This window comes from Rattus rattus, chromosome X, assembly GCF_011064425.1.
Source record: "Rattus rattus isolate New Zealand chromosome X, Rrattus_CSIRO_v1, whole genome shotgun sequence".
NCBI lineage: Eukaryota > Metazoa > Chordata > Mammalia > Rodentia > Muridae > Rattus > Rattus rattus.
The window spans coordinates 65,619,656-65,632,516 of NC_046172.1; the positions used below are offsets into that span (position 1 = coordinate 65,619,656).

A 12,861-nucleotide genomic window follows, 5' to 3' on the forward strand; every position below is an offset into this window, starting at 1 on the left:
TTTTCTGTGTAAGGTCCAATTGAAATAGAATTTTGAAAAACAAAGCAAAAGAAAAATGTATGTATTAATAGTTTATTTGCCATACTTAAATTGAGAAGTAGTGGGAAATCTAGTAATTTTCATTAATTTTCAGACATTCTCTTCTGATCTGCCAAATATATAAATCCCACACATTTAAAGGGCCTGTCTTAGTTACTTTCTGCAACAAAATACCCAACGAGAAGTAACTTGAAGGATTGATTTGGTTTACAGTTTGAACCCATGAAAATATGCTTTTAACATTACTAGTCATTAGGAAATCTGGATCCAAACCGCCATGAGCTAGCTCTTCATGCCTTTTGGAGTGGCTAGGAGAAAAGTCAGAGCCAGAGTAACTTCAGCTTTCGCACGTTCAAAGCCATCCAGAGAGGGAGAAGAGACCTTGTCTCAAAAAATAAAACTAACCCCAGATATACCATATACAGATATACCATACAGATATACCATAAGAAGCACTCAGCAGCGAGTGTCTCTGAGGAGGTAAAGAAACTGGTATCCTCATATACTGATGGTGGGAATTCACAGCAACAGGGCTGCTTGGAACATGCCCTGGCAGTTCCTCAGACAGTCAGAGTTATATGAAAGAGCAAGCCCACCCTTCAGCATTAACTAAAGGAAAGCAAAATGTAAGCCAACATTTATAACTTCAGTATTTATAAGAACCAAAAGTAGAAATGACTCAAATGTCCATGAGGTAACAAATGGATAATCACAATGGATATTTATTCAACTGTAAAAGCAATGGTGTATTGGTATGTGCTACAACATGGATTAAAGTTGAAAACAAGCAAAATCGACGATACCAGTCACACATTACATGCTTCCAATAATATGAAGTAATGAGGAGAGGAATTCTGTATACACAGAAAGTAGATTGTGGTTGCCTAGCACTAACAGTGTTGACCTCAGGAGTTAAAGAGAGGTAGTAAGGGGCTAGGGTTTCATTATGAAGTTATAACACTGTTCTAAAATTAGCTGTGGAGATGGCTACACATGTGGTGATGCTAACACATGTAGGGGCATATGTTAAGGACCAGTGAATTTTACACTTTGAACACGGGAGGTATATGTCAACTATGTCTCAAAGTTTAAAAATGGTTCTAAGAGAATTGCATCTCTTCATGTCTAAGAACGTAACTTGGGGTACATGGGGGATAAACAGTGGTAGAGCACTTGGCTTAGCATGTGCAAGTCCTGGATTTGATCCCCAGCACAAATAAAAAATTAGCAAAAAATTGATAAATTAGGCATCATAAAATTTAAAGCTTTTATGTGTCAGCAGATGTCATCAAGAGCACTAAAGAATGGAATGTCAGTATATGCAACTTGTTGACATTCTTTGAAAATATGCTAACTATAAGAATCTCGACATATACCCCCACATATTGAGGGACTCCATTTGCATGAAGTGACCAGTATAGGCACATCTGTACAGATAGGAAGTACATCTGGGGACTGAGGACATGAGAGTGGGAGTGACTGTTAATGAGTGGGGATTTTGTTCGTTTCATTTTTATTTTGCATGTGTGTGTGTATACCAGAGCATGTGAGTGAAGGTCAAAGATCACCATGGAGAGGTTGATTTCCTCCTTCCAGTATGTGAGTCTCAGGGGTTGAATTCAGGTTGTCAGTCTTGGTGGTAGAAACTTGTACTCAGCCATCTTGCTAGCCTGGGGGCTTTTTTTCAAGGGAAATGAAAATGTTCTTTAACCATGTGATTGTTATGGTTCTACATCTTTTCAATGTGTCAAAAGCCGGTGAACCGAAACATTTGAATGACTTGAGTTTCTTAGCATGTGAGTTATATTTCAGTTTCAAAATGAACACATAGGGTCAGTGAGATGGCCAAATTAAGGGACTTGGCACCAAACCTTATGTCCTGAGTTTAATCCCCTGGAACCCATATGGTGAAAAGACAGAACTAATTCCCACAAGTTGTCCTCTGACTTCTCTTGTGTATATGTGCATGTATACACATAAGCAAACACACATTCCTCTCCCCTCCTACCTATTTGACTCTAATTGTTACTATATAAGTTGAACTGGTCTTGAACTATTTTTAAAAATATTTTATGTGGATGGGTGTTTTGCCTACATGTATGTCTGTGTACCATATGTATGCTTGGTGCTCATGAGGGGCAGAAGTGGGTGTTGGATCCCCTGAAACTTGAATTAGAGATAGTTGTGGATGCTGGAAATTAAATTCAGGCTCTCAGGAAGAAGGGCCGGTATTCTTGACTGAATAGCTATCTCTCCAATGCCTGGCCTTGAATTCTTTTTTTTTTTGTTCTTTTTTTTCGGAGCTGGGGACCGAACCCAGGGCCTTGCGCTTTCTAGGTAAGCGCTCTACCACTGAGCTAAATCCCCAGCCCCCCTTGAATTCTTTATTAGATCAGGCTGCTTTTGATAGGCTCCTGCCACAGCCCTCCAAGTCCTGTGATGACAGGATGCACCACCATACCCGCAGTCCACAATGCCTTTTGTGAGCTAGCCTTGAAAATTCTATTTTGTCATGTTCATTGTAATCTATTCATTAGAAGCATCACCAAGTCTAAGTCACACTCATGGTAAAAGGAGTTAAATTGCATTCTCGAAGGGAGAAGAGTCTGAATTTGTTGTAAACACACTGTAGCAGTGGTCCTCACCCTTCCTAATGCTATGACCCTTTAATACAGTTCCTCATGGTTATGCTGACTCCCAACCATAACTTCTGTTGCTACTTCTCAACTGTAATTTGTTACTGTTATGAATTGTTCTGTAAATATCTGTGTTTTCCAATGGTCTTAGGTGATCCCTGCTAAAAGGGTCGTTCAGCCCCCAAAAGGGTCACAACCCATAGGTTGAGAACTGAACTGCTGCATTATAGGATGACAGAGAATGTTGGTAAGCAATGAACAGAATAAATAATCAAAGTTTGGAGCTGCATTTTTAGACGGGGGGCCGTCTATAGGAAAAAATAGAGGTAAGGGAATCAGGATGTTTGTGTTGAAGGGCTTTAAGTTGCCATTTTAAATATGGTGTCAACATACACCTTCATTACAAGGTTAAAGACTCAAAAGGGATCAGAAAATTAGCTAAGCAGTTTTCTGAGAGCACAAAGTCACGTGTGGTGAATGGTTGAGGGTCAGAGAGCTCAATTTGAGGTAGACAGACAGAGGGAAATCACATAGGACTGTATGAATATTGCCTGAGCTAATGTATGTTTCATAATCAGGAAAGTAGTTTATAAGGGCAAGTTTCTTATATTTTGCTAATTTATGTGTGTGTGCATGCATGTGCCTATGTATGAATGTCAGAGAACAATTTTAGGGAGTTATTTCTGGGGTCTTGAACTCAGATCACCAAGCTTGACACAAAATTCCCTTACCCACTGAGCTATCTTGTTGGTTCCAAGGCAAGTTAAATTTATTATTTGGAGTGTTGTATCGTTTTGATTAGCTTAGCCATTGAATCTATTTTCCTTTACTTTATCAAAGGTTGGTTAAAACTTTCTCCTCAACAAGTATAAACAAATGCATATTTTATTATTAGCACATTTTCAATTGGAGGTGTGTGGGAAATAGTGAGTAAAGATTATTTCCATGGTTAAATTGATGATTTTATTGTCTCTAACAGGAATGTAAAGACATCAAAATGGAACCAAGTATGGATGCAAATTCAATTACTATCACTGTTGAGGGAATGACATGTATTTCCTGTGTCCGGACCATTGAGCAGCAGATTGGGAAAGTGAATGGTGTCCATCACATTAAAGTAAGTTGCTCTTTGTAAATTGGTAAGCTGCCATTAACAAGAATTCTGATAAGGATAGCTTCTAAGGCTGGAGGATGGCTCAGGGGTTAAGAGCACTGACTCCAGAGATCCTGAGTTCAATTCCTAACAATCACATGGTAGCTCACAACCATCTGTAATGGGATCTGAGGCCCTCTTCTGGTGTGTCTGAAGACAGCTATAATATACATAAAATAAATAAGTAAATCTTTTTAAAAAAAGAAAAGAATAACTTTTAATATTGGAATTGAAGCAGTTAGACCAACATTAGAGAGAGCACTTGTGCCTGACATTTTTTTTTGGGGGGGTATTATATTTCTTTTTGGAGGTGGCTAGCGGGACAGGATCTATTTGTATAGCTAGGCTTGTCATGGACTCTTAATTAGCTTAACTTAGCCTCAAATTTGTGATTTAGTTGTCTCAGCCTCCTGAGTGCTATAGTTGGGGCCACCTGCCTGCCAGTTGCTTGATATTTTCTTTAGAGCATATTTTCATTGTTTTGTTTGTTTGTTTGTTTGTTTGTTTGTTTGTTTGAAACATGATCTATGTAGCTCAGGCTAACCTTGAATCTCATATGTAGCCAAGCTATCTTTGAACTCCTGATCTTCCCACTTCCAATCTACCAAGTACTAGGATTACAAACAGAAGCCATCTTGTCTGGCTAAGAATAATTATTTAATGAAGTGTTTCAGATATACAGAAGTAGAGAGACTGGTGCAAGAGACCCCCACATAGAGGCAAGTCCTTGCTGTTTGTTTATGTGACACTATCACCAGTTGAATTTGATAGTGTGCTCCTTCTGCAGATTTGGTCTAGGCCTTCCTGCCTATTGTATGCAGTAATGCAGAGATCCCTGACTAGTGCATTATAATTGCTAGTATATCTATGCTGATGACAATTTCTACACCTTTTGTTTGTTTTTTTACTTAAATTTTTTATTTTATTACTTTTTTGTGTATGAGTGTTTTGTCTTCATATGTATCTGTGCGTGTGGTGCCTTTCAGGCCAGAAAAGGGCACCATATTCTCTTGGACTGCAGTTACAGACGGTTGTAAGCTACCATGTGGGTGCTGGGAATTGAACTAGTATCCTCTGGGATAGCAGTCAGTTCTTTTAACCACTGAGCCATCTTTCCAGCCTCTGTTCTTTGCCTTTTGTATTTTGAAACAGGGTACTCTGTAGCTTAGGCTGGCCTGGAATTTGCAGTGATTTTCTTGCCTCTGTTTCCCAAATGTTGGGGTTAGAGGTATGTGCCACAATGTCTGGCCTCAAGCTTAATTTTTTAAAAAACTAAACGCACATATTTATGTGTGTGTGATATATGAAGGTATGTGTCTCTGTACTTAAGGAAGCTGGATGTCTCCTGAATGTTCTCCAATTTGATTTTTTTAAATTTATTTAATTATGTTAGGTATTTGAATATAGCTGTCATCAGACACACCAGAAGAGGGCCTCAGATCCTTTATAGATGGTTGTGAGCCACCACGTGGTTGCTGGGAATTGAACTCAGGTCCTCTGGAAGAGCAGCCAGTGCTCTTAACCATTGAGCCATCTCTCCAGCTTCCAATTTGATTTTTTAGGTAGGGTCTTTTAGTAGCCTGAAGCTTACTAGTTGGCTACATTTGCTAGGTATCACACCCCAGAGATCCTCTTGTGTCTTTCTCCTCAACACTAGGATTACTGGTGTATGGTACCACACCCGAATATTTATGTGGGATCTCAGACCGAGTTTGATAGGGGTAAGGCTCCAAACCAAGGGAGCTGTAGAGATGTTTCAGTTGTTAACGTAATTTGGACCCTCCCTCCTGTCTCTTGTAGCCTTTTCAGAGTCTCAGCACTGAGATGAATTTATCTTATTTCACTGGTTTCTCACATACCCTTTCTTCCCTGTCCTGCAGCGTATCCATAGAGGTCAAGGAAATCAACAAAGAGCCCCTTTCTTGTCAGAGTATTGAAGATTCCTGGGCGTGCTTGGGAGGAAGCAGGACAATTGTTAGTGTGAGGCTGACTGGGCTTCATAGCAAGTTCCAGTTCAAACTGAGCCACATAGCAAGACTCTGGCTCAAAAATAATTTGTTTGAAGATTTCTAATGTAATAACAATAATATACAGAACCATTTTCATAAATATTAAGCTACACATTGTTTAGACTTGAGCGTGTTTATTTTTACTGCTGGAACCTACTGAGTTAATTCCAGTATGTAGTGTTCTCGCTGGATTTTGTTCTCATTTGTATACGGTGCCTGGTGTTTTAATATTTGTTTTCACCATTTTAAAAAATTACCTTAGCGTGATGGTGGTTGTGTTTTTTGGAGGTTTTCTGTAATTTTGGCTTTATGCAGTGCTTATTATAGTGCTGTTGGAAAGAGAATGTCACTTTGGAATTTGATCAGCTTGCTTCAATCCCAGAATGCTTTTCCTGTGAGCAGTTGAGATCCACATGCAAACATTGCATTCTTAGCCTTACCACTAAGAGCAGATGCTTTTGAGATTGGGGGTCGGGGGCGGGGTCTCACTCTGTGACCACAGTGTGTAGCAGAAGCTGGCCTCATACTTAGGGCAATCCTCTTGCCTCACCTCCAGGAGTGCTAGTATCACAGGTGGAAGCTTCCAGATGTTAATATTTTAAAGAGTTTCATCCATATATACACGCAATTTAGCACATAATTTAAAATTGAGGATTCATCAGATTTCTTCTTATGAGTCTATCTCTATCCCATTGGATCTAGAAGTTTCGTGTATCCTTAGATTATATACTTACCTGGTCTCTGTTTTATCTAAACCTTTAGCTACTTAGTCACCAGAGATATCAGATGGTTTTGGTTTTTCAGAAAGACACAGGATTTCTACTGTATTGTCTATATAATATTCTTGTTCATGATTCTTCTCAGCATCTTGAGCAGACTGATTTTGTTCACTTCGTTTTGCTTACAAAACATTGACTAAGTGGCACGTCATGATTCTGTTTGAATTTCCTTCACATAAGAGTCATGTGAGAGTATTCATGTGCATTTGGCTTCTCTTTTCCAAATAGGAATCTCTAGGTGCTTTTCTCACCTCTTTCCTACTCTTGGTTAGAGCGGATGGAACAAACTGTGGGTTCAGTGTAGTATTTGCCTAGAGGGAAGCAGTGTCCTGCTGTCCGGACTGATCAGCCAAGGCTAAGCAGACAGCTGTGCTTAAGCTTCACTCCCTGCCTTGCGATTTGTATTGCCTGAAGTTTCCTTCCCAGAGGCATCTGTGTGAACACCTGGGCATGTACTTGCCATCTTCACATGCTTCAGATATAATTTTTTTCTACCTTGGCCTGATTCCTTTACTTCTTACCAATAACCCAGTAAGCATTAGTACGGCTGGCTTTAATGTTTTTGACAAGAGAGCCAGGTTGGAAAAGCTGAGAAGTAATTATCTTATTTATTTCCTATGCTACAGGTTTTCTAAATACACTTATCTCCCCAAATAGACAAATTTGTAAAAATTATTTACACGATATTTATGAATTATAGCTTTAACAAATTAGATGAATGCCTTGTGGTTTGTCAGCAAGGAAGTTCTGCATCCTTCAGGCTGAAAGCTTTAAAATGAGTTCATTTCAATAAGTAATATGTATGACACCTCTGCTTGCTTTATTCATAGTTGAACAGTTTTAACTCCACTTGAGTTAAGGTAGCACTGGTCCAGGAGGCCAGAACAGAAGCCAAATCTATAGTTGTATCTGCAGTTGCAATAAAGTCATTTAAGCATAGATGCTGGCTCACCTAATTTTTCTTCAAGTTGGTTACTTGCTGTCTACTGGCAACTGAGATATTTTTTCCAGAACCTTTAACCCAAGTCTAATAAATTCTATTATTTGTTTCTGTTAAAACATCTACACAAAACGATAGGTCTAGATTCCACTTAACAGAATATTTATGCATTTTTATATATGTGTTCCTGAGTGTGTAAATGTGCTCCACATGTGAGCATGTACGGGAAGAGACTAAAACAGAATGCTGGATTGGCTGGAACTGGAATTACAGGCAGTTATGAGCTTCCTAATGTGGTCCTGCGAAGTGAATCTGCATCCTCTGAAAGAACAGCCAGTGCTCTTAACCTAGCTCTTCAGTCCCCTCTACTTGTTTCTTCAGGCAGAGTCTCAAATATACCAGTTTCAAACAGTCTGTAGTTGAGGATGTCCTTGAATTCTTCATCTTCCTCTCTTCCTCTGAAGTACTAAAATATAGGCCACCATATTAGGCAGCCTCTTGTGGTGTCGGAGATTGGAAGTTGGGCCTTGTGTATGCTAGGAAGCTCCCCATCTGCAGCTAGATTCTGTTTTAATATTTTCAAGCACATTGCTATCTCTCAAAGCAGGCGACCTGTGCCCCACTCAGATGTAAAACCTCTATTTCCACTTCTAATAAGGTCTGTTTAAAGTCAGACAAATGCCAGTGTATCGTGATTAAACAGTAAAGGCAGGAGAATGGGGCCGTGATATGAAAGCACTTGGGGAACCAGCAGTGATTTATATGAATCCTAGTGACAGGTACTGAAGTCTGCACTCTCCAGGGTACATTTCTAATTTGATTGCTGAACCTGAAAAGAAACACAGCGGCCTTTTCCAGTTTGCCTCTCCTCAGGCTCTGTCAAAAGCTTTTATGAAATGGGATACATTGTGACCTTTGTTTCCTTTCCTTTGAAAAATATTTTACTAGTAAGCCTTTAGACTTAGAGATTTACTGTGAAGTTAATGAAACTTTAGTTTCAGGGCTTCTGTGTGCATTAACTTCCCGCCAAGACTCTGGAAAGAGTCTCAGATGTGCTCCTATGAATACGTGTTTTGTTTACTTGCTCTGAGACTGGGCCTCACTATAACCCAGGTTGGCTTTGAACTTGTGACCTTCTGTATGCCTGCTTCACTTTGCCTGACTTTGGTTTTATGTTGGAACTTAGCCAAAAGGCTAAGAAGTAATATAGATTCTCTTTGTGTAGCCCAGGCAGGATTTGAGCTTGCCTCAGTCTCCTAAGGTGGGGACTGTAAATATGTTCTACTGTGCCCACAGTCATGTTTTGTACAGTTTGCAAAAGCAGTTTTTAACAGTCTTTTAATGACTACTGTCCTTTCCACTTCACCTCTCCCTCTTAACAAAGGTTCCCTTTGTGTTCAGTGGCTGAAGTATATATGACCATTTGGACTACCTACGATTGGGCGGTTGAGTTACTAGGCTATTTGGCTTTGGGTGGTTTTGTTTTGGTTACATCTTTTGGGTGAATTATTATTAGGAATTATGGTATAGGAATGGCTCCCCATCTAATGTACTGCCTCCCCAGGGTCTTACCATGTAGATACCAGGCCTGAGATAAAACTTTAAATTTATATAATGGTGTATAAATATTTATATAAAAATATAAAAGGATAGCAGTACATCAGAGAGTATATAAGATTAGTCACTGCCCAAGGAATTATGAAACGCCCTGAAATCTTATAGCTTATATATGAAAGGAACTCAGAACTTTCCTCCAACTTGCCAACAGTTATAAAAACTGAGCGTTTAATTGTAATGCTGGAAAGGACCTTTCAAACAATGGCTGAACAAATATTGTAGGACTAATGCTGCCTAGGTTTACATACAGTATTCTCTCACAGCATTGTAGGACAGAGGAAACTACCATTCAGTCTGCAGGACAAATGCAATTATTTTTCTATACAGAAAGGATTTTATAAAATCATCAGCACCAAATACTCATATAGTTGAAAGGTATAGGTAAAGAAACTTAGTTATAGACATGCTTGAGACATCAGTAATTAAAATGTTAGCTTTATGGAAGCCCTTTTTTGTGTGTTTGACAGGCTCTCACTGTGTAGCCTTGGATGTTCTGGAACTCTCAATATAGTCTAGCCTCCAAGCCTTAGAGATCCACCTGCTTCTTTCTTTCTAGTGCTAGGATTAAAGATGTGTACCACCATACGTGACTAAACCTTTATCTTTGGAAAGTTTATATTTTGTGCTCTTTCTCTTGCTTTCTCACTCAGTCTCACACACATGTAGTGAAAAAAAGATTTAAAAAGAAGTTTGTAACTTGGAGTTTATTTGTGTGTACGTGTGTGACAGTCTTGTTGTTAGGCTCAGGCTGGCTTTCAACTCTTCATCCCTCTCCCTCCGAGTGCTGGGATTACCGGCTTGTACCTTAATGGCCAGATGCAGTGCGTAAGTTTTGTTTTATATTCAGACCACTTCCTTCTGAATAGAACTTTACCATTTGTAGTTTTATGGTTGTTTTCCTTATAGAAGGTGCCTCAATTGTTGGTCTCAGAGGCTCCCCCCCAAAAGTGGATTTGTCTCTTCCTAGGCACCATTTATAAAATTGCCTTTGTCCAGACATAATGTAGTTCAATTTGGAAATACACAAATACTGATGACTTTTTACAGAATTTAAAGGTTTACATTTTCTGGATCATAACTTTTGAGGTTATACTATGTTGTCAGTGTCTTTTTATGTGTAAATGATGCAGGGCCGTACACATACAAGACAGACACTCTAGCACTGGCCTATACCCACAGCTTCTGTGAAACCAATTTAAAAAAAAAAAAAGGTTTGGGAGAACAAAACTCGGACTAAGTCAAGGAGCCCTTGCTAGTGTTTGGAATAAGGTAATAAAGTTGTGCTGTTGAAATGACTGAGGCTACTTTATTGAATCACACAGCAGTAGAAGACATTGAAACTTTAACTCAAAGGGAATCTCTAACTCTGAAATAAATGGAATCTCATTATTTACCTTTTTAGCTCTAGCATTTAAATTCATTTTGGGAATTTTGTCTGCAATTGTATTGTTATTGAGTGCAGTATTCTTATTTGTCCGGCTAGAGCCATCACAGTCGACTTTAAAGGGATTAACCTGAAGTTTAATTGAATTACCCCAGTGGTCTGTTCAAAGGAAACAACGTGGGCAGATTAATGTGAAGATTTTTCTCTGCGATTGTTTGACTTCTTTGAAGTGGGAATGTAAAATCAAATTTTGTTAGATACGAGAATCGAATGACTATAAAGGTTAATGCCTTATTAACCTGAAACTCAGAATGCTAACTTTTGGAGTAGGATCCCCTTTTACTCATGTAAGTGTAGTTTACCCTCTTTATGTACAGTAGCCCTTAACAGTGATCTCCCGGGGCACTGGGGAGATGGCTTAGTACATAGAGTACAAAAGCAGGAGAAGCAGAGGACCAGAGTTTGAATCCCTTGTACCCAGGTGGGCATAAAATGAAGTGGGGAGTAATGGAGGCCTGCAGTGGCAACCGCTGCCATCCACACATGAGTAATAGACCTACAAATGTGTGCTCTCACAACTGGGAACACATAAATACATACGCATTACACACCATGCTCATGCCGGAAAAGGATCTGCGAGTGCTAGTAGTTACCAAAGTCCTGTGGTGCAATCAACACATCCCTTGTTCATCCTAGGATTGTTTAAGGTTTTTGTTAAAAGGGAGCACGCGCACTGATTGTTTTTCAAACTAATGCCCCCTTACCAACACTATATATACATACATACATACATACATACATACATACATACATATATATATGTATATATATGTATATATATATGGATAAAACAGCATTCTGATTATTATAAATATTAGTGACTAGAACTGCTGTTCTTGTAGAGGACCAGCGTTCAGTTCCCAGCACCTATATGACAGCTCAAAACCATCTGTAACCCCAGGTTCAGAAGATTCGATGCCCTCTTCTGGAATCTGTGGACATCAGCCATGCATGTGGAGCACACACATACAATGGCAGGCCAACAGTCACATAAATAAAAACAAATAAACCTTAAAAATAAATATAAATGAGTAATCATACATCCAGAAAGACATTGTTATTTATTCAAAGAAGCTTAGGTTCTGAACTCTGTTCCAAAGATCAAAAAAGGGTCAATTCCAAGATAAAACCTAGCAGTAGAGAAGTGGTATGTTTCTCTTTTTTACTGCTGCATTTGAACTTTTACATGAATAATTATGTATTTGTTGTGTATTTTTGAAGCAATTGAAATCTATTAGAGTGACATTTGACAAATTACTCAACTTATAAATAGCTTACTTTGTGAAAAGCTCTGTTAATATTTTTTTACAATCTATGAAATCTGTTTCATCTTAAGATATTTGAAGTTTTAGATTGCTTTTAGATTATTGTCTTAGTTCATAGAATTGCCTTTTGCAGGCTCATAATTGACTTAATAGTTGTAAGTGGTAACTTTTATTTTGATTGGTTGAATAGATTAAATACTTGCTCTGTATGTGTGTGTGTGTGTGTGCGTGTGTGTGTGCATGAGAGAGACAAACAGATGTTCATGTGTGGAAATTAGAGGACAAGTTGTTGGATTTGGTTCTCTTCTTTCATAATATATGTTCTGGGACTCAATCATGAGTTGTTATGTAAGTACCTTATCCAGTAAGCCATCTTGCTGGCATAATTTTATGATTTTGTAGAACAGTAGAGCTAAAAAGGAATAAATATTTTGTGTGGTATACTCAGGAAACTGAAGAAATGGGATGATTTTTCCAAGGTTTTCACTTTTTATATTGTCTGAGAATAGAACATACGGACTTATGTATTTATGCAGTTTACATAGAAATTGTATGTGAGAAGTGTGCTACATCTGGATTTCCTCCCTCCCTCTCTCCCTCCCTCCCTCCTTCCCTTCTTCCCTCCTTCTCTCCTTCCTTTGTTTCTTTTCTTTCTTGTTGAGTCCCACTGTGTAGTCCCAGCCTACCTGGAACTCACTGTGTATTCCAGGTTAGTCTCAAACTTGCACTACACTGACCCTTCCTCTTTAGCCTGTAAGTGTTGGGATTGCAGATATGAGCCACCATGCCTAGTTTCGAGTCTGAATTTCATGTTTAACCCTTCAAGTGACTTACAAAGTTGTAAGCACTAATATAAATTATATGGGCAATTACCCCCTCTTTACACTGTAGTGGTGGTGGTGGTGGTGGTGGTGGGGTAGCCTCAAACTCGACAGTAGTACAGCATGACCTTGGAACCGTGCTCCTTCCGTCTGCAGGT

The 12,861-nt window shown here is 38.9% G+C and overlaps 1 protein-coding gene across 1 annotated transcript in view; it reads left to right on the forward strand.

Moving 5' to 3' along the window:
• Atp7a (ATPase copper transporting alpha) overlaps window positions 1-12,861 on the forward strand; it is a 102,535-nt gene that overhangs the window by 40,416 nt on the left and 49,258 nt on the right. The window contains 1 exon segment of the mRNA XM_032889595.1: window positions 3,655-3,792. Coding sequence (XP_032745486.1) covers window positions 3,673-3,792 — 120 coding nt within the window. The 5' untranslated portion in view covers window positions 3,655-3,672.